The sequence below is a fragment of the Falco punctatus genome (assembly GCF_963210335.1).
Source record: "Falco punctatus genome assembly, chromosome: 4".
NCBI lineage: Eukaryota > Metazoa > Chordata > Aves > Falconiformes > Falconidae > Falco > Falco punctatus.
Genome location: NC_137583.1, coordinates 1,234,273 through 1,256,122, shown reverse-complemented (window position 1 = coordinate 1,256,122; position 21,850 = coordinate 1,234,273). Strand labels below are relative to the sequence as shown.

The following is a 21,850-nucleotide window of genomic DNA, read 5'->3' as shown; positions in this document are numbered from 1 at the left end:
CTCTTCTTGTGCCTGATGCAAAGGGAGCCTGCTTTTGGTGATCTGAAGACGTAGCAAGAGCAAACTGACAGGGAACACAGTACACAGCCCACCAGAGAAGTGCAAAAGGGGAGTCTGTAGGGAAAGGGTCTCTGAAGGGGAACGACATGAGCAGTTGGAATAGAGCCCTGCTAGCCTGGCAATGGGTCACCCTGCCATGGACCTGCGGCATGGACTCGGCCAGTTTACCTGATTTTGGTGTCTCCTACATGAAAAAGACCAAGCTGCTCTGAAGGACAGGCAGCTCAGCACGTCCCCGGAGCTGCCCTGGACGTGGTGGTCAGCAGGGCTCAACTAGCTCCTCACCACATCTGGGAGGTGACAGTGCAACTTTCCCACAGGCATGGCACTCAAAGCTCTGGGGCCATCCTCTTGGGCTGCTCCATCACCCTGAGAGGCTGCTCTCTGGCCAGGGACAGCTAGCAAGGTGGAAGATGTCCCCAGCTTGTGGCTGGAGAGGGCTGGACCTCCCAGGGATGCAGGATAACCCTGCTGGAAGATGGTCCCACTGATAGCCCAGCTGGGAAACACAGCGCAGGGTCTGTCTTGCCTCGGAGCCGGAGGAGGCAGAGCAGGATTGCTGGTGCAGCAGGAGCACAGAGGCACTGCTGACTTCAAAGCCCCACAGTGTCCTGGGGCCACACATGCCAAAAACCTTCAAGTCTGAAGTCTTGGGCAGAGGCAGAAGAGGAAGCTCCCAGCATCAGGAGGGCTCAAAGGACAAGGCGAACAATGGCAAGGGATGTGACTCATGGACAGCACTGGGCAGGTTCAAGGACACAATGCTTTGAGATGTTTAGGTTAAAAACCCCTAGAAGAAAAAAAGAATAAAAGGAGGCCTTTGAGAGTCCATCTACAGGATCAGCCTTGCCTTCAGATCCCAGCATGGGGGAGGCAGGCAGACCCCTTGGCGGGGCAGGGGGAGAAGATGCAAGCAGGCTCGAGACAAGGAAATGACAGCACCGAAGGCTGGGAGAGCAAAGGAAGGACAGGGCATGAGGCACAGGGCCAGGAACAACAGCGGTGGCTCCCACCCTGCCGAGGAGACGGTTTGTAATAGCGTGCTGGCAATCACGGCCGCGAGAGCGGCAGCCTGTGGCTGGCCTGGGTCAGGCTGGGTCAGCCCCACCGCTGCCCAGCGCTGAGCCTCTCTTTTTTCTCAGGCCATACAGCAGTGCAGCTCTGCAGCGAAGCCACAGCACGCCTCCCAGCTCCTTTTACTGTCATAATCCCGCGCAGGCACAGCTAGGGCTTGGCAAATGGGTCTCCTGCCATCCTTTGATCTGCAGCCAGCCCAGCTGGGCAGGACCCAGAAGCCATCACCATGCAGCAAGTGCTCAGCAGCGCAGGAGGCTGGTGGGTCCCTGGTTATCAGCACCAAAAGCAGCGCTGGCACGTCCCTTATCAGCCAAAGGCAGTGAGGGGCTGGAGCCTGATTTAGTGCCAAGCTTCCCCTGGGCTTCAGGGATCTCCTCCATGGTCAGCTCTGCCTGAGGGCTGGGGGAAGGGGAGAGGACAGCCCGCCGGCACAGCCGGGCTCTGACCCCAGGAAGCCCAGGGTCGCCGTGTGCTGAGGATGCTGTAGCTAAGGGGCAGGCGGAGGTGATGGATGGGACAAAGCGGTTACAGTGGTCCCAACAATAAACACCGTGGCCTTGGGAGATAATAAACACAAAGAAAAGGATGTTTCTCTGGGCTCATCCGCTGGTTTAGCCACCGTGCAGCTGCTGCAGAGTGCCCAGTTCCCCGCCTCAAGGATCAGGGTTTGAATCAAACGCCTTGTGCATGTAGCTGGACCGAGGGCTAGAAGAGGTGTTTGTGCGCAGTAGCTTCCTGTGTATGGGGTTGGGATCCACAGCACCTGACGTCCTTGGTGAAGGAGCATAACTGTGCCACAGTGTCAGGCTCAGCCCCTCACGGTCATTCATCCTGCCAGAGGTGGGAGTGCAGGGCAGTGAGTCATTGCCGGGTCCACAGCAGCAGGGAGAGCACCTCTGTCATCCTGCCTGACCTTGGCTTCGGATGAGGCTGGGGCAGGTCAGAGGGTGGCCAGCAGGTGACATTCCCTGGGACCAGTTTTGTCCCCACTCCGATTAATTATACCTATGTACCAGATGAATGTTTGACCTTCCCCCTGACCCCAGCCCAACTGCCCAGTGCCCTGCCTGACATTTTCCCCTGGATCAGGCAGGTCCCAGGAGCGCTGGCAGACACTGGAGGGTGGATGATGCACAGCAGCCCGCTGGGCACACAGCAGTGACAACAACGGCCTGCAGGCAGGGACAGGAATTCCGTTGTTAATGCCATTCAGCTGGTGGGAAAGGCTTGGAAATCTGCTTCTCCACATCCACAGCACCCAGATAGCCCTTGGGCACCCAGGGGTAGGGGGGAGTGAGGTGACTCTATGCACAGCTTCTGTGGGAGCAGGAAGAGGGCCAGGAGCTCCCCAGCACAGCTGGAAGTGGCACCTGGCAGAGCAGCATTTGCGTCCCACAGTAACTGGATCTGTGGCCCCGGAGGAAGGAGAGAAGGAAACGCTAGCTGGGAGCGAGCCTGGCTGCGGCGTGCGGATGTGGGCAGGGATCCCTGCCTGCTGCCTGGGGCCCAGCAGGTCCTTCCCCCACAGGGACAAGCGGACGTCAATTGCATTTCCATCCCACAGGCATTGGCCCCACGTCCCCTCTGCCCTGGAAACAGGGTGGAAGGAAGAGAGACGCAACCTCCCGGGTCAGCCGGTCCCCTTCGGATGGAGCCATGCCTGTGCCCACGTATATCCCACCTGTGCCCGGGGCCACATGTACCCCTGCGGTCCCAGCCAGCCAGCACCTGCTCCCCTTGACAGCTCCCCTCCCTCCGTCCCTGACACACTGCTCCAACCGACATGACTCTGGGTAATCTCTCAGCCAGGACTTTACAGGTTGCCCCGGGTTTCCAGTCACACTCCACTTCCCCCCAGCCCCCATCCAGCAGCCGCCTGTCTCCATCTCCTCTTCCCAGAGCCCCGGTTTCGCCCTTTCCCTGCACAGCACCAAAGCCAAGAGCAGCCTCGCCAGCACAGCCAGCCTTCACACTGTCCCTTGCTGGATCCCACCACTTCTAAAGAGGAAACTGATGTGTTCTGATTTCTGGAAGCTCTAAGAGCCACCTCAGCGCTGATCTCCCTGCCTTGGTCCCTGGGAGCAGGCACTGGCTGGGGTGGCAGCTGCCGTGACCTGTGCACGGTGCTGGGGATGCTCACCCTGGCAGCTGGCCCCCAAACTTGGCACTGCACATCACGGAGCTATGTGAGCCCTGGGAGGTTTCAGGAGTGGTTAACCAAGAGACAAGAGCTTATTGTCCCTCTTGCACACTCATATGTCCACAACTGTGCTGGAGGGGCCATGCGAGCCACCCCTGGGCTTCTGCACAGGAGGAGCTACAGCCTGAAGAGCAGAGCCTTTCCCGCTGCCCTGCCTCCGCTCCCCAGAGCGCCCTGGGTCCGTGGCACGCTTTCCCCCTCACTCTTCCCTCCGGCAGCGCCAAAGGGATACTCTTAAAAGCCCCTTTTCCTGACCCAGTCTAACACGGGGTTTGGGCTGTCTCTGAGGACACGGTGGGAAACATGGGGCGGTGGGTGCAGGGTCGGGGCTGCACCAGGGACACAGCGGAGTGTCACAGCACTGTCAAAACTGGCCGGCTGCAACAAGGCTTTTACCATTCCATCCCAGATAAACTTCAATAAGTAGTTCCCAACACCTTGCCCCAGCACGGCCATCAATCCCCCACAGGGTTTCAACAGTTCATCTACTGTCTGCGCTGTTTCTTCATACTCCTCAGGCCAGTGCCTCTGCTTCTTGTCTCTCCTCCATCCAGGGTGGGCACTCACTCACTCACTCACTCACTCACTCACTCACTCACTCACTCACTCCCTCTGCTTCTTCCAGGTCCCCCTTCATTGGCTGCTCCCCTTCCATACGGCCCTTAGAGCTATTTGACTCCTTAGCAGGAACCAGCCACAGCTGCACCTTATCCCCATCAGCCAGCCCACCCCCCTGAAGCCAGCCCACAGCTGGACATTGTTAATTAACCCAGCTTCATTCCTCTACAGCAGGGGACTTTTCTTACAAGCTGCTTAGGCCAGGGACGATCACCCATGCATCCACCTGTCCCAGTACGCCCAGCCACCTGCCCGTCCTTGTGCCGGGGTCAGGCCCAGCAGCCGCTGCCAGACCAGAAGGCTCGGGGGAGCGCAGAGGGGAGCGGTGTCTGGCCAGGCTGCGGCTGCTCTCTCTGTACGGCCTTCCCCTGCGGGATGCTTTGCCCCAGCGAATAGCCAGAACTTCGTGTGTGCAAACTCTCTCGAGAATCCCAGGGAGAACACACTGGGTGTACAGCCAGTCCCTCCGTCCTCAGCCCTCTCCCCGCAGCTTCAGGCTCTGGGCTCCAGGAGTGGCTCTGCGAGGCCGGCCAGAGGCTGAGCACCCTGGGCTGCCCCGCACCCTGCCGACAGCCCGGCCAGGCCAGGGCGGCAGGTCTTCTCCTCTGTATGGGCGCCGCCGGGAAGGCCCACGGGAGGCTTCACCGTGAGCTTTGGGGCACTGAGGGCAGCGCTTTTTCTGCGCCGGCAGTGGCAGGAAGGTTGTGTTCTCTTGGGAAGGGGTGGGTAGCCAAAGCTGTCCCTGGGAGGGGGAGCACGGGGCCTTTGGCTGCCTGTTGTGTCATTCGTGGGTGGGTTTCTCTTTCTCCCACCTTGTGCTCTTCAGATTTGCTGAAATCCAACAGCTCTCGCCTGCTGCTGGCCTCAGGGAACGGGTTGGATTTCCAAGCCCTCTTGGTGGATGAAGACAGGGCCTGGCTGATGGTGGGAGCAAAAAACCACATCTTCCTGCTCCACCTGGACCATCCCAGCAGAGAGCCTGAGAAGGTCAGTGCGGGGAGGAGGGTGTGGGTGTGATCCTGGCCAGACTGGCCTCTTCCTGCGCGGGAGCCGCTCCTCATTCCCATGCTGGGGTGTGGAGGTGCATGTGCTCTCAGCAGCACTGTTCTAATGTCACCGGGGACACATTTACATCAGGATGTCTCAATCACTGGGGTCAACCTGTGCCTGGCAGCGTTGAGCCCTGCTGGGACAGGCCAACGCCAGGGAGGGCCAGGGTGGCTTGGCCAGGAGAGGGGACCTGGGTGGACCCAGGGTGGAAGGGCAGTGCCCAGAGCCCTGCTATCACACCTTGTCCCTGCTGCAAGAGCCACAGCAACTCCAGCGGCGAGTCTGCTAATGTCATCCCAAGACATCCTGCTGGCAGGGTGCGCAGATCAAGCCCAACAAAAGAAAAGCCCATTAAGGCGCTGCAGCCTGGCGTTCCCACGGGCTGGGATCCAGGAGAGCCTGCCCACCCACTGGGCGTGCCATGGCCCACCCCGGCTCTGTCCCCAGGCCACAGTCACTCTGAGCCTATTTGGCGGGCTGCCTGCTTGAGCTTGGCCCGGCGCTGGGGCCCGAGGGGGTGTCAGACCCATTGCAGAGCAGCCCCACATCCTCACTGTGTGCCTGAGCCTGGCAGCGCCTTTCGGCCAAGCCCATTCCCACCGGTGCGGGCGGGAGCCAGGCAGGTGAGGAAAGCAGGGGTTGCATCGATGGGGTCTTTGTGTTGCAGATTTTCTGGCCAGCCTCCAGGGAGCAGGTTGAGCATTGCCAGCTGGCGGGGAAGAACGTGGAGGTAAGCAGGGCTGGCAGCCCCTGCCCACGGCCTTTTGCAGCTCATCATGGATATTAAACACCCACATCACCCCGACAGGGAGCCTTGAGGTCTGCCTGAGATGAGGGTGTTGAGCCAGCCAGAGTTGAGCTCAGCTTGCCAGCAGCCAAGGCAGGATCTGGCCAGGCTCCCGCATCCCAAGCAGACCAGCCATGGGGCTGGGGACAGGTGCCCAGGCCTGGGCTCAGTCCCCTGACAAACATCTCCCCTTGAGCAGACAGAGTGTGCCAACTTCATCCGCCTCCTCCAGCCCTTCAACCGGAGCCACGTGTTTGCCTGCGGAACCGGCTCCTACCAGCCCGTCTGCGCCTTCATCCAGCTGGGAGCCAGGGGCAAGGTGAGGGACACCCTGGGCAGCCACGTCCCCACTGCAGAAGGTGGGGAGTGACCCCCCACAGTGAGTGGGGGGGAGAGGGAGCCCTGGAGCCTGGGGAGGGTGGCCAGCCAGCCTGGTGCGGTCCTTAACACCCGCATGGCCTTGCTGTGTATGGCGAGAGGCAGCCCCAGCTTGGCAGTGCCGTGGTGCCCCACGGGGATGGGACCGGGCACTGGCAGCCCCCTCGAGGGACCTGCTTATTGCAGAGCCAAGCACACCAGCCTCCTTCCCACTCTTCTCTACATGCCCAGCTTGTTTCCAGCCTGCCCCAGGCTCACATGTCCCCTTTGGCTCTGGCAGGGTCCTGGGGCTCCCCCCATGTGGTTGGTGACCCACTCCTTGGAATCAGGGCGAGGACGGTGCCCATACAGCCCCCATGAGCCCTTCACAGGGCTCCTCATCGGTAAGAGGGAGTGGGAAGCAGAGGCGATGCTGGGGGGTGGGAGCGCTGGGAATGGTCTGTGCTGGGAGGTGCTGGTAGCCGTGCCTGCACCCTGCTCCGCTGTATGTGGCTGCGGTCCTGGGCTGGTGCCCGAGCATGGGCAAGTGAGAGGAGCCATCCCACAGAGCCCGGTCCTGGCCTGGCTCACCCCAGCATCACGGGTCCTGCACAGATTCCCAAATGCAGGGTGTAGGTCGAGCGGCATGCACGTGGGGGTGTGTGGTGCCATCAGCCCCCCCGCCTTGTAGCAGAGCCGTGGAAGGGCTAGGCGGGTTTGGGGCTAGAAGCTGTGCTGGGTCACAGGTCTAGAGGAGGCTCCCAGCCAAGCTGTGCCACCTCTACTCTCCCCGAGCCTCTGAGGACGCAGGGGAGTCCTGCCAGGGTACCCCTGGCAGTGGCACCCCCTCTGACCCCGCAGATGGGGAGCTGTATTCTGGCACCTCCAGTGACTTCATGGGCAGCAGCGCTGCCTTCTTCCGGACCTGGGTCCATGGGGCGGAGCAGAGCTACATTCGGACGGAGCAGAACCAGGACCACTGGCTACACGGTAAGAGCAGGGGAGCTGTGGGGTGCAGGGGGCTCTCCTGCCTGCTGGGGAGAGGCTGGGGCCAGCACTGAGCCCAGAGCTCAGTGGTCTGCCCCCCTTTTCCTCTCTGGGGGCAAGCACTGATGAAGCAGCTAGTGGGACCTGTGCCCCAGCACGTACTCTGCAGCCTGAGCACCAGGGATGGGCCTTCTGAGCTGCAGGGGCTCCCTGGCGCACCCTGCGTACCCTCAGCATCTCACACTGCTCCCGAGGGCTTTCAAGGACCCTACAATAGGGTCAGATCAGGGCACAGGGACACATTGCGCCGCTTCTTCCCCCTGCAGAGCCAGCGTTTGTTGGTGCCTACGCCATCCCCGACACCTACAACCCCCATGATGACAAGGTCTACATCTTCTTCCGCGAAACAGCCATGGAAGCTGGGCAGTGGGAGAGGCGGCACATCCATGCCAGGGTGGCCCGGGTCTGCAAGGTCAGTCACCAAAGGCCAGCATGCCATGGCTGGGTGTCCCACCGGGTGGGCTTTTACCTCCTCTGGGCCAAGGGGCACCCCAAGCAGGAGCCAACAGCAGGATGTGAAGGTGTCACTGCACACATACCATGGAGCAGAGGGCTCAGGGCTGGGGCTGTCCTGCTGTGGGGATGGAGGAGTGTGCCTCGGTGGGGGAGGGTTGGACTGAGCCTGGCTCTTGGTGCCTGGCAGAATGATGTCGGAGGGAAGCGCAGCCTCATTAACCGCTGGAGCACATTCCTCAAGGCTCGCCTGGTGTGCTCCATCCCCGGGCCCCAGGGCACCGAGACCCACTTTGACCAGCTCGGTAAGTGCACAGCCCAGTCTGCAGCCAGGAGCAACGCCGCTCTGCCATGGCTGCTCCTTCCAGTCCAGCCCAGGGAGGTGGGTGTGGGACTGAGGATGCCTGCCTGCATCCCCTGACCGGTACTCCAGCTCTTGGGTGCCTCACCTCCACCCCTCTGTTTACAGAGGATGTTTTCCTCCTGCGCACCCGGGACCCTCAGAATCCCCTCGTCTTTGGACTCTTTACGGTCTCCAGGTGAGCAGGGCTCTGGTTAGGGCAATCCAGCCCGTCCAGCCCCTCACTAGTGCTGCTCCATGAGGAGCCCCGGTGGGGGAACAGGGCAGGACCAGCACCCAGCTGGCAGAGGAAGGCCACTGGCCAGCGCTCTGCTTTCCCTGCTGCTGGTTCACCAGCCCATCTGCCTAACAGCCAGTGGTCCCCCAGGCTGGACTGGTTGTGCCAGAGGGATTCCTGTCACCCCCTGGGTGCTGCGCACAACTCTGGGGCTGGCAGGGGACAGCGTGGGCTCAGGGGCATGGGCGTGCACACATCTGGTCCCCATGGAGCAGCATGGATGCTGACAGCCCTGTGCTCCCCCGCAGCGGTGTCTTCAGCGGCTCTGCCGTCTGTGTCTACTCCATGGCTGCTGTGAGAGCTGCCTTCAGTGGCCCCTTTGCACATAAGGAGGGATTCGACTACCGCTGGGTAGAATACAAGGGCCGCGTCCCCTATCCCCGTCCTGGCACGGTAAGGGACTGGGAAGCGGGGTGCGAGGCAGTGGGATGACCTGGCCGGGCCTGGCCCTCATGCAGTCCCTGCATTGCCACGCAGTGCCCCAGTGAGACGTACGACCCGCTCCTGCAGTCCACCAAGGATTTCCCTGACGAGGTGGTCAGCTTCATGCGCACCCACCAGCTGATGTGGGAGCCTGTGTACCCGCAGGGCCGCCAGCCCGTACTGGTGAGGGCTAACGTGCCCTACCGGCTGCGGCGGCTGCTGGTGCACCGGCTGGAGATGGAGAGCCAGCACTACGACGTGCTCTTCCTCGGCACAGGTGGGAACTCACCCCAGCTCTGTGGATGCTGTCACCATGGGGCAGCTTGCATGGCACACCGGTCCTGCCGGCTCAGGTGGCTCCTGGCCCTGACAGCTCCTTCTCCCGCTGCATTCACAGATGAAGGTAAAGTCCTGAAGGTGGGGCTGGCCGGTGGGATAAGCCGTGGCCCCGAGGTGATCAGCCTGGAGGAGATCAGCGTCACTAAGGTACCGGAGGCCAGGGCTGGACCGCAGTGGCTGCACCACGCAGTCTCCCCTCACCCTGTGGTATCCTCCCTGCGAGCTCCTGCAGCAAGTCACTGGCCTCTGTCAGGGAGGTCCCTCACCTCCCTGCTGCCGCCTCCCACCTGCCCTGGCCGGGCAATGCTGTTGGCATGAAGGGGAGCCAGGGGGACTGGAGCCATGTCATCTCCCAGCTCCCCATCCAGTCCCTAGGGGGGATGGGGGTAGTACACAGGAGCCTGAACTAAAATGGGAGGGCTGAGCCCCAGTCTGAAAGCACGTCTGCTGAGCAGGGCCAGCCCAGGCTGCTTGGATGGAGCAGGTGGAGCTGGAACCAGGGACCTGAATCGGGACCTGGCATCTTGCAACCCTCGGGGTCCCAGCCCCACTAGCAGGCTGGGGCACCCAGGAGGGACCGACATGGCTGCAGCACCCTCTCCTTCCCCTCCAGGTGCCTTCTCCCATCCTGGACATGAAATTATCACCGAAGCGGGTGAGTCCTCCCTCCTGTTTCTTCCTAAAGCAGCTAAGGGACAGGGCACAGGGGGCAGCTGGCCCCAGCCCCTCTCCTCAGGTCCCTTGGCCCCAGGGCTTGCACATTTAGGGAACGGGATCCTGCCGGGGCCGTGTATGGGGGGCAGGCTCTGCCCCGCACTCCCCCTGTCTCCCAGTGCCCCCACCCCAGGACAGGGCAGCTCTGTGTCCTGGCTGTCCCCAGCCTCCAGCCGTGGGTGCTGACCGCCGCTGTTTGCCCAAGCAGCAGGAGCTGTTTGTGAGCAGCACCCACGGACTGCTCCAGCTCGCCCTGTACCGCTGCGAGCTCTACGGCAAAACCTGCACCGACTGCTGCCTGGCCAGGGACCCCTACTGCACCTGGGACAGCAAGACCTGCGCCCCACACCTGCTCACCGAGAAGAGGTGAGTGCCCATCCGGGCCAGCCCAGCTGTCTCACTGCAAAGGGATGACGGAGCAGGGAAAGGAAAGCTGCCAGCCCTGGAGCTTCATCTGCCAGCCCACCCCCACCGCCACCCTGCCTGCCTGTCCCCCAGCCCTCCCGGTCCCCCTTCTCCCTGGCTGCTCTGCCACGGAGGGGTCCCAGAGCGCGGGACAGACGCCACCCCACAGCCCTGTCTGCTCTCCCCCAGGCGTGCCCGCTGCCAGGACGTGCTGAAGTCTGACCCGCTCAGCCAGTGCCAGGACACCACGGAGGGTGAGCGCCAGCCCTAGCCCCTCCGAGCAGCCCCGGTGCTGGTGGCCAGCTCTGCTCGGGGGCCAGCAATGCCCAGCAGGGCACACGGCATGGTGCTGGGAAACCAGTGCCCACCAGCACCGTCCACTGCAGACCCTGTGCCACCCACCATGTGCTGGATGCTCCATGCTGCCCTCCCTCCCCACCTGTCACACAGCTCAGCTCCCACGTAGGGTACTCACCCCTTCCCCTGTCCCATCCCCTGCACAGGGACTGCTGCTGTGGAGAAGCTGGTTTTTGGGGTGGAGAAGAACTCAACCTTCCTTGAGTGCCTGACACGCTCCCCACAGACAACCGTCAGGTGGCTGGTGCAGCACGGCGAGGAGACAGGCCTGAGCGAGGTACAGGGGACAGGGTGGTGGGGACGAGGCACAGGGGTGGCTCGGTACCCAGGGGACTGACTCATGGTGCTCTGCCTTTGCCTAGGTCAGGAACAACGGACACTTCTCGGTGCTGGAGCAAGGGCTGCTGATCCGGCAGCTGGCGAGGGAGGATGCGGGCACCTACGAGTGCCAGGCGGTGGAGCGCTCCTTCTCCCGGCCCCTCACCCGATACAGCCTCCGCATCATCAGGCACGAGGCCATGGAGGTGCCACCTTACAAACGGAGCAAGGGGGCCGAGCTAGGAGGGACCCACCAGAGCCCCCGGCCCCGGATTGACCGGCACCCAGGTTACAAGGGCTTCTCGCGGGCCCTGGGAGCGCCAGGCACCAGCCTGGATGTCTACTGCAACGCCCTGCGGCACCAGGAAAGGCAGCGGCAGAAAGCCTGGCACCCGAAGTGGCAGCACCCGTCCCCGGACAGCAAGAACGGCCGGGTGCGGAGGCACCCCCGGCCCCTGTGAGGGGGCAGGGGGGGCCGGGGCCACCCACAGCTCACAGAGACCCTTCGAGTCTCTCCAGGGCCCTTCTCGCACGTGGGCAGCTCCGAGGAGCCTCTCGGCTTCCCACGCGGAAACGCGCCACTGTTACTACCTCAAACCCTGCCTGTCCCCGGTCCCCGCTGCCTCGCCGTGTGCCCCACAGGGCACGCCGGGGGCAGGGCACGCAGCCTGCGCCCGCTCTCCGAGACTTCGAGCTATTTACACCCTGCAGAATATTTATTCTCCTTGTTTTCCCCTGGCCCTTAATGACGATTGTTATCAGCAGCGATAATCGGTGCGGAGGACAGAGAAGGGAAACGGCCAGCTCTGACAAAGGGCTCTGACACCCGGCAGCGTCCAGCCCTGCCATGGGCGCCCGTGGCTCCTCGCCGCGGCCGCGCTGTGCCCCGGTGGGTGCTCGCCCAGGCGGCTGCAGAGGTGCCCCCAGAGCCCAAACGCCGGCGGAGGCAGCGGGGCACAGCTGCCGGCTGAGCCTGGGCTCTGGCTCTGCGGCGCCTGGGGTTTGCAGAGGTGCCCATGCCCAGCCCAGCTCTGATCCACTTCAAACCACACCACTTTTTAAAATTTTGACATTTATTTTACCAAAAAAAAAAAAAGAGAGAGAAACAACAGGCAGTTATACCAACTTACAATTTATTATTTTTTAAAAAAATGACATGAAACACAAGTAAAAATAAATACATCATATAAACAACAAATTGTTCAAAGTCTCTGTTCTGGGAGATCAGGCGAGCACATCCCGTTTGACAGAGAGAAGAGGGAAGCACATGATCATGCGCGGGGCCAACCGACCAACCCACCCTGCTAGTAATACTCCTCTTTCCAACCACAAAAAGACAGGCCACAAACTAAGGCGGTAGTAAAAAAGAAAAGAGAAATAAAAAAACCCCCAACAACCAACCCCCAAACCAACAGAAAACCTAAAACGAGACTCAGTGATGGATTCCTCCAGGCTGCCGTGGATCTGCCAGAGACTCCAGCTCCGAGCCGGGTGCCACCAGGGTGGGAGCCCGAAGGCAGCCGCGGGCAGCAGGGTGGCGCAGGGGTGCTCGGGCAGGCGGTGCAGGTCGCTCTCCCGCACTCACATCCTCGTCCCTTCAAAGGGAGCGCTTGCCCTCAGTTTCAAGGAGCCATCACCTCACTGTAATCTAGCTGGACTATATTCCCCTTTTAACCTTTGCCCGCCCCCCCCCCCCCTCCAGTCCTTCCAGGGCTGGATTAATAAAATTCATCCCAGAGTGGCGAGAAACACCAGTTGTGAAGGTATTTGGTGTAGTTGTCCCTGTTGGCCTGGAAACCACCCACAAACCAACAGCGATTCTCTTGCATTCAGCCATTTACTGACATCATTAAGCCAAAATACACATTATTTCTTGGGAAGCCCCTGTGGAAATCCCATCCTTTGCGTGCCGGGATATTTGCTTTGTGAGAACCTGCACCCACCCCACAAACCTCCCAGGCACCGCGGGAGGCCAACGTGCAGCGGACCCTGCCCAGCACAGGCCAGGCTGTAGCCCCCACCCTGCAGCCCCCCCACAACCCCCAAGCACCGTGCCAGGGGGTGGGGGTGGGTAACAAAACCGCTGTGACTGGGGCACAGGGCAGCCAAGCCCCCGCTGTGCCCCCGGCACTACATCCAGCAGTGGCACCCGGCCCTCACCCGGCTCTGCCTGCCACCGAAGGGCAGGGTGAGGGCTGGGCGCCAGCGCGGAGGGCAGCTGGGCACCAGCACAGAGGGCAGCTGGGCACCAGCGAGGCCCCTGGGCTCTGTCCTGGCCTCAGGGCTGCTCAGAAATGTTCCTTAGTGTCCCAGCACCCCAGCAGGGTGTCCTGCACTGCTGTCCTCGGTGTCACCCGCAGCCCTGCTGCGAACTGGCAGCTGCTTCTCTGCTTCTCTCCGGTCATTTGGAGACAGAAATTCAGCAGCAAAAGAAAAATTTAACCCGTGCAGGGAAAGCCCCTGTTCCAGGCTCAGGGAAACCGAGACAGGACCCTCGGCAGCAGAACCACGTGTTGAAGAGGAGAAAAGCCTGGGGAGGGCAGCTGCGGGGGAGAGGGAGCCCCATGGGGGACCTTCAGGGCTCAGGAGAGATCCCCCCACTCAGAAAGGCCCTGGATCACCCACACGCCCTCGTGCCCCCATGGGGTGGCAGAAACCCTTCCCACAGCCCTGTGGGAGAGCAGGTGCCTCCAGCTGCCCCGGAGCAGCCCCAGCCGCTGCCAGTGCCCACGGGAGCCCTGCGGTGACCACCCCCAGCCAAGGCTCTGATGGGGCCCAGGGGACCCGGCCCCTCGTTACGGGGCTGCTCAGGGCTGGTAGGGGCAGAGGCGCCGTGCCCAGCGCTCAGGGAGGGCGGCTGGGGCTCCACGCAGGCGCTGCCTATGCTGGGGCCCCGTGCTGTGGCTGCCCGGAGCCACGGACATCGGTCAGCGAGAGGAAGCCCCTCGCAACAGGTGGCGTCTGGGGGTGCACCACGGGAGGGTGGTGAGGGGTCTCCGAGCTGCTACCGCTACACAGGAGCCAGGAGAGCCTTCGCACCATGCCCGGGTGCCAGGAGGTTATCGGCCAGCCTGCGGCACGGAGCACGCGCCCTGCCACAGCCAAGCACCGTCACCTCCAGCCCCTGCGGCCACAGGGCTCAGGCTACGCCGGGAACCCCGGGAGGACGTCAGGCAGCAGCATGGGGGTGCGCCAGGGCCTGCTCAGGAAGCCCCGGGTGCTCGCCTGGAGAGGCAAGGAGCAGAGAGAACAGCACGCAGCCACCGGCACCGCAGCCAGAGCCGCAGTGCTGACTGCCCCCAGCCAAACCTTCATGCCTTGTCCCAGCACAGAGCCACAGCAAAGCCCCGCTCAGAGAGGACCGGGGAGGATCCCTCAGATGAACCCCACTACCCTGACCACCACCAGTGAGGCCCGGGGCTGTGGCAGGGCTCTGGTGAGGGTCTGCTCGTGCTCCGGCCTCCCACACACGCCCACAGGTCTCAACACTTGCTACTCTCGACAAGGAAGGCCCTTGCGCCTAGGTCCATTCCCCAAATCCACCGGAAAACTGACAGCCTCACAGGGATGCAACGGACATCTGGGCAAGCTCGTCATACAATCAGTGTCACAGGGTTGTGCATGAGGTGGACACACAGAGCACAGGAGGGCATGACTCACAGATGCAGCACTGTCAAGTCTTTGGAGAAACTTGCATGAACACCATCAGTTAATTTGCTTTGTTACTTTTGTGGGGGGGTTTGATTTTTATTTCCATGGTGCATCCAAAGACAAGTTGTCCAGCAGTTTGCTCAGAACCCCTCGGTTTTCAACTCCTAGGATATGTTAAAGAAGAAAGCACTATTTTAATGTTTGTTTTTTTTAAAAAATAATTAAAATAATTTGCATAGCTAAACTGTTGATCTAAGGCTTCTATGAATGGTGTGGTTATGTTTGACAATGTCCATTAAACAGAGAAAGACACTAGGAAAGCCCCATAACATTTTTTTTATTATGTTTTTGTAACACACACGTGCACACACCCCCTCCCCCCCTCTCTCTCAGGAAGGGAGTCCCCATCTTCCAGCACCCCTTTGACTGAGGATGTCAGGACATCCTGCCCTTTCTGCCCTTTCCTACACCTCGTTGGTCCTACTAAACACCAGTGACTGCAGCTTCCACGGCCCGAGGGGTCCCCTACAAGCTACCACTGCTCCAAGGTCCCAGCCATGCTCCAGGGACATCCCACATGGGCGAGCATATCTCCTGCCTGGCGACACCCAGATGTGACGCAGCGGTTCCTGAATTTCAAGTCTCGGTCCTACCACGTTCACACACAGAGTCACACACGCCAAGTCCAGCTGCGCTGGGTCGCCCAGCCTCCGCTCAGGAGCCCCGGCACCGCGGCAAGCAACCAGCACGCTCGCCGTCGGGGCCAGGGCTCTGCACGCCCGTGGCACAGCAGGGCTGGGCTGAGCACCACTCCCTGCGTGGGGAAAGGTGCTTCCCCCAACTCCGCACACCTCACAGCCTTGCTCCTCACTGGGAATGAGCACAGGAGGCTTCTACGTGTACTCCTCCACCTGCCCCAACATAAGAGGACTCCATCCTCCCTCCGGCTGCTGCAGAACACCCGGAGCAGCTCCCCCCTGCTCTGGCACAATCCCTCCATGGGCCACATCCAGCCAACACAACATGGGTCAGCTACGGGCAACCTCTGTAGCTGGCCCTGCTTCTAGGCTATGCTTTGGTCAACCAGCTGCTTCTCTCCACACAGACAACCCAACAAGCAACTGTCGCATGATGGAGGCCAGCATTTTATTTCTTTTAATACGGAAATTAATTTAAAAGTAGAAAGAAAGAGTCTCCCAAACAATAAATATTATGCCTTCATGAAATAAATTAATGTAGAGATACTGTGCAGGGGGAAGTTGCTCCAATCACAGATTCAACAGCAACCGGCACTGGGTCCAGTGTCCCCTCTCCCCACCTTCTCCACTGCCTGGCGCTGTTCAGAAGCAGCAGTGAGCCCACCTACCCCTGGACCTGGTGGGCCACGGTGGGGTGAGACGTGGCCTTCACACAGCCTGGCAGAGCCATGGAGCTGGGGAGTCACCAGGATTCCCCTCCGACAGCCCCTGAGATGGCCAGGATTGCTCCACTCATCTGGCACACAGAGCTCTTGGCACCACAGGACCAACCTACCTTGCACAGGACCCTCCAGAAGGGCCCAGGGGAGGACAGAACCCTCTAGAAGGGCCCGGGGAGGCCCCTGCCAGAGCCCTGCCCTCCTCTCTGCAGCAGGAGCCTGCCTGGAGCCCTCACACTGCTTTCATGTAAATTTGAAGAGGATGACAAATCGTTTGTGGGGTGTTTTGTTTCTTTCTTTTTTTTTCTTTTTTTTGTTTTTAACATCAATCCCCCCCATCCCAACATACACGACATAGAAGCCCCCCCTCACCCCAACTCCCTCCCCATTAAAAACACCTTGTCCCCAACCTCTGTGGGAGTCACCCCCTGGCCCACACCTCCCAGAGCGAGAGAAGTTCACAGATAAGGCAGTTCATGTGAGAGGGAGCTCGGCCCTGCCAGTAGTCAAGCCTGTGCCTCCAGGCCTGAGGACAGGGATGCGCAACACCGAGCCTCCCCCTTCCAGACAAGACAGAGAACAGAGACAGACAGACAGACGGAGTGTGGGAGGGAGGCACTCCTATGGTTTGCATTGCTGCTGCCCTCCTGCCCCGGCTCTCGCTCCCCCAGCCCTTGCAGGTCCACTCTGCACCCCCTCCCATCTCCCAGCCCCCAATACCATTCAGATCCTTGACAGCTAAAAACCAACAAAACAAAACAAAAAGAACAAAACAACCCCCACACCACACCCTTTGCATCCTTCTCCACCCGCTGCCGTGGCCCAGAGGGGAAATCCTGACTCCCAAAAAGGTCCTGCAACTTTTTTCTCCTGGCGGAGCTGAGACTGAGCAGGAGCTGGGCCCATTATTTCCCTGTGATCTCTATAACATCGTCGTCTTTGTCCTCGTCATTAGAGCTGCATCCCACCTCTGGGACCTCCTGGGGTTCAAACTGAGGCACCTGGGACCGAAGGAGGCCCCCAGCCGGGTAGCCCGAGTGAGGGGACATGTAGCCAGGGTAGGCAGATGCCATGCTCCTGGGAAGGCTGCTGGGCAAGACAGGGGCTGGGAAAGGAGCAAACATCCTGGGCTCAGGCAGGAGTGACTGTGTGAAGGGAAGCGAGTAATTGGGCAGCACCCCTGTCAGAGAAGGGTTTAGCATGAATGGGGGGACGCTGGCGGTGGCTGAGGTAGCAGCAGAAGAGCTGGCGGTGCCGGCTGTCAGCAGAGGGTCAGTAGTCACAGGGAACACCAGATGAGGGTCTGGGAGTAAATTGGGCAGCTGGTAGTAAGAGGAGCCAGTGCCCATGTACAAGGAGTTTCCTGGTTGGGAGGCAAATGGATGGGTTAGGTTGTGGTTTAAAGAGACAGGAGGCATGGCGAACCCACCAGAAACGGGGTACCCGTGTTCGTACGGCTGCACGGATGATGGCAACTGGCGCTTCTTCTGCTGCCTGCGGGCTTGCTCCTCCGGAGCCGATGGCGAGGTCGACTTGCGCTTGTTGCCCCGTAAGTCCAACACCGAGTGGGCATCAGCGTGCTGGCTGGTGGCTGGCAGGGCTGAAGATGCAGAGGGAGCCATGCAGTGAATCCCCACACGCTGCTCGGCTCCTCGGGCTGCCAAGCCGGGTGCGTTGTCCGTGCGGGCAGGGTGGCCTTGTGCTGCATTGGTGCTGGGCGAGCTGTGCCGGGACTCCCGGGCAGCTGCTGCCTCTGCGTACTGCTGCAGCTCGCTGATGATCTCGGGGCTGTCAGGGGATATGGGCCGAGTGAGCTCCTCCGCGCTGGGGAGCTGCGGTGATGAGGCACTGTGTCTGCCATTGCTTGTGGACTCCAGTGAAGAGCTCTGGGAGCCTGGAAACAAAGAGATGGAGCCGGTGAAAAAGACAAACCATGGAGAAAAAACCGGGAGCCAAAGAGGCAACAGTGGAAAAGAAGGTGGGGATATCATGGGAAGATTGTGGGGTCAGCTCTGAACACAGGCACGATGGAACGTGACCAGGGAGCACTGCCCCAGACACTCAGGTAGGAAAGCACATGAGCAAGCCTCACACTGTGCTCACAGGCCCCTACCTGAGGCGGCTGTCCGACGGTCTTCATTGCCCTTTGGCTTCCCAGTGGTCCGGATAGCAAAAATCCGCCCGTCACTGGTCCGGATATATGTCCCTGGAAGAACAACTTCATTCATAGTTTCCAGTCTCAGTTTAGGACTCTGGATCCACGAGCCCGCAAGGCTGCCCAGGCAGGAACAGGACAGCAGTGCTGCATAAGGCCAGCCTGCATGAGCTTCTGCCCCCTTCTTCACTCCTCACTTCCACCCTTCCAGTTTTCCTGCGCTGGAGCTCACCCCCTCCCAGTGTGCTGCTGGTGGGAAACATGGAGCTTGGGACTAAGTTTGCTCTGGGAGCACCAGGAAGTGTTTGGCTGCCCCAGTACATGCAGTGAACACTGTGAGAATGAGACACCCAGCCAAAGCTCAACAGCTCCTTTCAGAGGCAGGAGCAGCCACAGCTGCCATAGCCCTGAAGCATCAGCTACAACAGCACACCCAAAGCATGGGCTGCAACCGAGCCACTGCGAAGTCCAGATCTCCTCTCCTTCCTGTTTCTTTTCCTCTTAAAGAACTGATTCATGCTTTTACATCCTTTTCTTTGTTAATTAGCATTGGCTAGGACCCTAACCACAAGTCTTACCAAGACAGAGACACCTACCTTTTGTCCCTCGGATGATGTGGATGCTCTCACCAGCACTGATCCTTGCCTGTACATCAGTGGATGTGTTTGTACCCGGAATCACAATATCTGGCAGTGTGGGAAGAAACAGATCAGCGTTCATGAAATTACATGCCAGCCACAGTCAGGAGCAGGGAGGTGCACCACAGAACCCCTTTACTTGCAGTGCAGTTGTCTCTCCTATGCACTGTGCTAGAATCAAACCCTGGGTTTATTTCTGAGCAGCACAGGAAGACGGCAGACGCTGCAAGCAAGCAAAAGCCACACTACTCTGGCACAGCATCTACCCTGTCCCAACATGGACAGTATCACAGTCCCTCTCATGGGAAGTTCACTCCTAACAACCCACCAGGGGGGCCATGCCACTTGCACACCTGCAGGGAAAGTCCTCCAGGTACAGGGGAACCACTCAAATGCAGAGAGTCAGTATCAGTGGCTCTGATGCCCATCTTCCCCCACAGCTCATGTGGGCATCAACATCTCATCCTGCTCCTCAGTTCACCATGGGCATCGCAATTCAACTGCTGTGAGGATCAGCAACTCACCTGTGGTGGTGACAATTTTCTGCACAAAGACACCAGCTCGCTGTAGATAGTTGATGGGGAAGTTGACAGCAGGGTTGGAACTTGAAGTTGATCCTGCACTGCCCATGGGAACATGTCGGGGCATCATAGGAATGGGGGTGGATTGAACTGGGCGGACGCTTGCCACCGGCTTGTCCTCACCCTTCAGGGCTGGTCGCCTAGTGAGAGAGAGGAGGGAGGAAAGTGCAGTGCCTGCACTGACACGGCTAAGCATCCCCTGCCCCCTCATTTCACATCTGCAGCACGGGCAGAAGAGGAAGAGGCAGGTGCTCACCAGTTCCTCTGGCTAAAGGCAGGGATGCTCGTCAGACTCTGGTCACTGGCTGGGTAATACTGTGCGTAGGACGGCCGGGTGTAGGGGACGGATGCTCGCTTTTCCTCCTCATAGCTCTTCTTGGCTGCTTTCTTCTCTGCCTTGGTCAGCTTGTGCTCCTTCCGGTCGATCAGCAGCGACTCGTGCTGAAAAGGCTCCTGCAACCCCACAGCACCGGGGGTTTGACACCAACGTACCACAAGGGCGAACCAACATGCCCCGAATGGCACCACTGGCCCCTGCACCAGTGCTGCCGCCATCCCAGGCTGGAGCAGGGGAGCTGGGAGGCACAGCTGGTTGTGGCAGGGCACACGTGTGGCAATGCTGCGGATGTGACCAAGGCTCGGCTGTAACAGCGACAGTCAGCTAAAGCCATCGCTCACCATCACTAAGCCTGCCCAGCCAAGGCCATCACTTACCAGCAGTGCACAGCAAAACCCACGAGCCAAAGGCCAGGCCGGGTGCAAGCGCGGAGCCTGCCGAGGTGGCCGGCAGCCACCAGAGCCCCACGGGACCCAGCCACAGGCCACCCTGCAGCACCACACTACCAGTGAAACCCCTGACAACACAGGCAAGCGCTGGCTGCCCCAGCTGTGTTTTAAGGCCACCCCAGGAGGAGAGCTGGCAGCAAACCGGGATATGCCACTGCCACCTTCCTGCCCAACACCAAGCTGAAGAAAGGGATGACCTACAACCTGTCCCCAAACCTGCCCGGGACAGAAGTGGCTCTAAATGTGTAGATGATATTGCAGGGAAGGGCAGGGCTCTTAGGGCCCTCTGTAGAAGACTTTTTACCTATTCCCACCGGCACACAGATGCGTCGTCCTTGTCACTACGTCCCCATCACAGAGCCAGACCCCTCCAAACCTATTCCTGCCTGTACAGCGCTGTGCCAGCAAGGAAGCAGGTTGGTCTTACCTTGGTGATGAGGTGAGGATACTTGAGACAGGCTAATTGTAGAACAGACTCCTTCATCTTGCTTGGATTGAGGGAGAGCTGAGCAGGGTCAGATTCCTCTTCCACAAAATGCAGCAGGTTCTCCACCTCCCGTCGGGTGAAGTTCAGCACTGGATTCAGATCATCCACCACCCGATCTGAAAAAAAGAGATGGAACAGAGTGAGCAGAGAAGGGAAGAGATAGGCCTGCTGCCCCTCCTACACTCCGGTCCTAATAGAGCTCCTTCCTTGCAATCTGCACGATCCTCAGAAGCTTTCTGTAAATGTCAGGGCAGGGAGAAAAAAATCATCAGTCATGCTCAGAGATGAGCCTGTTTGACCGAGTCAGACTGACAAATGCCTTGTGCTCCAGATCACACAGCGACACAGCGCAGGTCACTGAGCTCCCGGCGTGCAGGAACATGAAGCCAATTACAGACGGTGTCCCATCTCGCATTGCAAGGCCAAAACCATACAGGTCCTGGGACAGAACTGCAGCCACATCAGCATGTGCCCTCCCACAAATCCCACCAGAGAGGCTCAAGTTATTAACCAGATGCTGAAATGTACAGAACTCAAGTCAAGAGCTCAGAAAAGTAGCCACAGTCCCTCACTTACAAAAGCATGTAAGTTTTCCTTGGATGTTTCCTCCTGCACACGGGGCAAATGGGAGCACATGGAGAAAAGATCTATACCCAGGATTCTTCTTGGAGCCAGGCCAGCTACCAGGGGACTCCACCTCAAGTGCAAGACAGCATACTGAGCTGATCAAATTGGGCTGCTGTCTCTGGAGTTGAGTTTCGAGACACGGGACACAGGCAGCAGAACTCTTTTTGGGTCACCCCAACCTTCAGCTGCATGCTCTACGAGAGCAGCTTGACAGTTGGCACAAGCCAGACAAAAGTCACTTTTAGTACAAGGGCAGGTCAGAACTGGAATGAATTTATTATTCTTGGCTACTGAGCAAGCACTATCAGTCAAAGATATCAATATATGTTTTAATTCAGATATTCTCCTTCTCTTTGTGCTGGAGAAATGGAGGTACATAGCTATCTAATAAGCAGTGCCCAATTTAAGATAAAGAATGCCCAGGCACAGAGGAAAGCAAGAAGACCACCCCCCAAGTCTCCAGTTTGTTGTAGCAGCCAGGAGAGTAGCAGGGAAGGTAGGTAGCACTGCACTGGACTGGTTGCTGGCTCTACAACCCCTGCTGCTCTGTCATGAATTTCTTATAGGATGCCATGTCACTGCAAACTCATAAACATCAAACAGCCCTAGGACAGTGTCTCTGTCACTTCTTTGGCTGTCCAGTTTTCAACCTTAAAAAAAAGAAG

At 59.7% G+C, this 21,850-nt stretch overlaps 2 protein-coding genes across 10 annotated transcripts in view; one reads left to right on the top strand and one right to left on the bottom strand.

The window, feature by feature from the left end:
• LOC308063894 (semaphorin-3D-like) overlaps positions 1-12,041 on the top strand; it is a 28,837-nt gene extending 16,796 nt beyond the window's left edge. For 2 of the 6 annotated variants that reach the window (XM_080387503.1, XM_080387504.1), the window contains 15 exons: positions 4,782-4,942; positions 5,673-5,735; positions 5,992-6,111; positions 6,451-6,553; positions 7,011-7,139; positions 7,463-7,608; positions 7,840-7,954; positions 8,119-8,188; positions 8,536-8,680; positions 8,765-9,196; positions 9,663-9,704; positions 9,972-10,129; positions 10,358-10,422; positions 10,672-10,802; positions 10,888-12,041. In XM_080387503.1, the coding sequence (XP_080243629.1) occupies positions 4,782-4,942; positions 5,673-5,735; positions 5,992-6,111; positions 6,451-6,553; positions 7,011-7,139; positions 7,463-7,608; positions 7,840-7,954; positions 8,119-8,188; positions 8,536-8,680; positions 8,765-9,196; positions 9,663-9,704; positions 9,972-10,129; positions 10,358-10,422; positions 10,672-10,802; positions 10,888-11,304 (2,297 nt within the window). In that variant the 3' untranslated portion in view covers positions 11,305-12,041. Of the gene's footprint in view, positions 1-2,701; positions 2,931-4,781; positions 4,943-5,672; positions 5,736-5,991; positions 6,112-6,450; positions 6,554-7,010; positions 7,140-7,462; positions 7,609-7,839; positions 7,955-8,118; positions 8,189-8,535; positions 8,681-8,764; positions 9,197-9,662; positions 9,705-9,971; positions 10,130-10,357; positions 10,423-10,671; positions 10,803-10,887 lie in introns of all 6 variants that reach the window. The other 4 variants (XM_080387502.1, XM_080387506.1, XM_080387505.1 and 1 more) reach the window with 4 other exon arrangements.
• Positions 11,956-21,850, bottom strand: part of RAD54L2 (RAD54 like 2) — a 75,023-nt gene continuing 65,128 nt past the window's right edge. For 2 of the 4 annotated variants that reach the window (XM_080387473.1, XM_080387475.1), the window contains 6 exons: positions 20,499-20,674; positions 19,542-19,738; positions 19,229-19,425; positions 18,663-18,752; positions 18,025-18,129; positions 15,619-17,805 (listed from right to left, as the gene is read on the bottom strand). In XM_080387473.1, coding sequence (XP_080243599.1) covers positions 16,817-17,805; positions 18,025-18,129; positions 18,663-18,752; positions 19,229-19,425; positions 19,542-19,738; positions 20,499-20,674 — 1,754 coding nt within the window. In that variant the 3' untranslated portion in view covers positions 15,619-16,816. Of the gene's footprint in view, positions 14,659-15,618; positions 17,806-18,024; positions 18,130-18,662; positions 18,753-19,228; positions 19,426-19,541; positions 19,739-20,498; positions 20,675-21,850 lie in introns of those variants that run through there. The other 2 variants (XM_080387476.1, XM_080387474.1) reach the window with 2 other exon arrangements.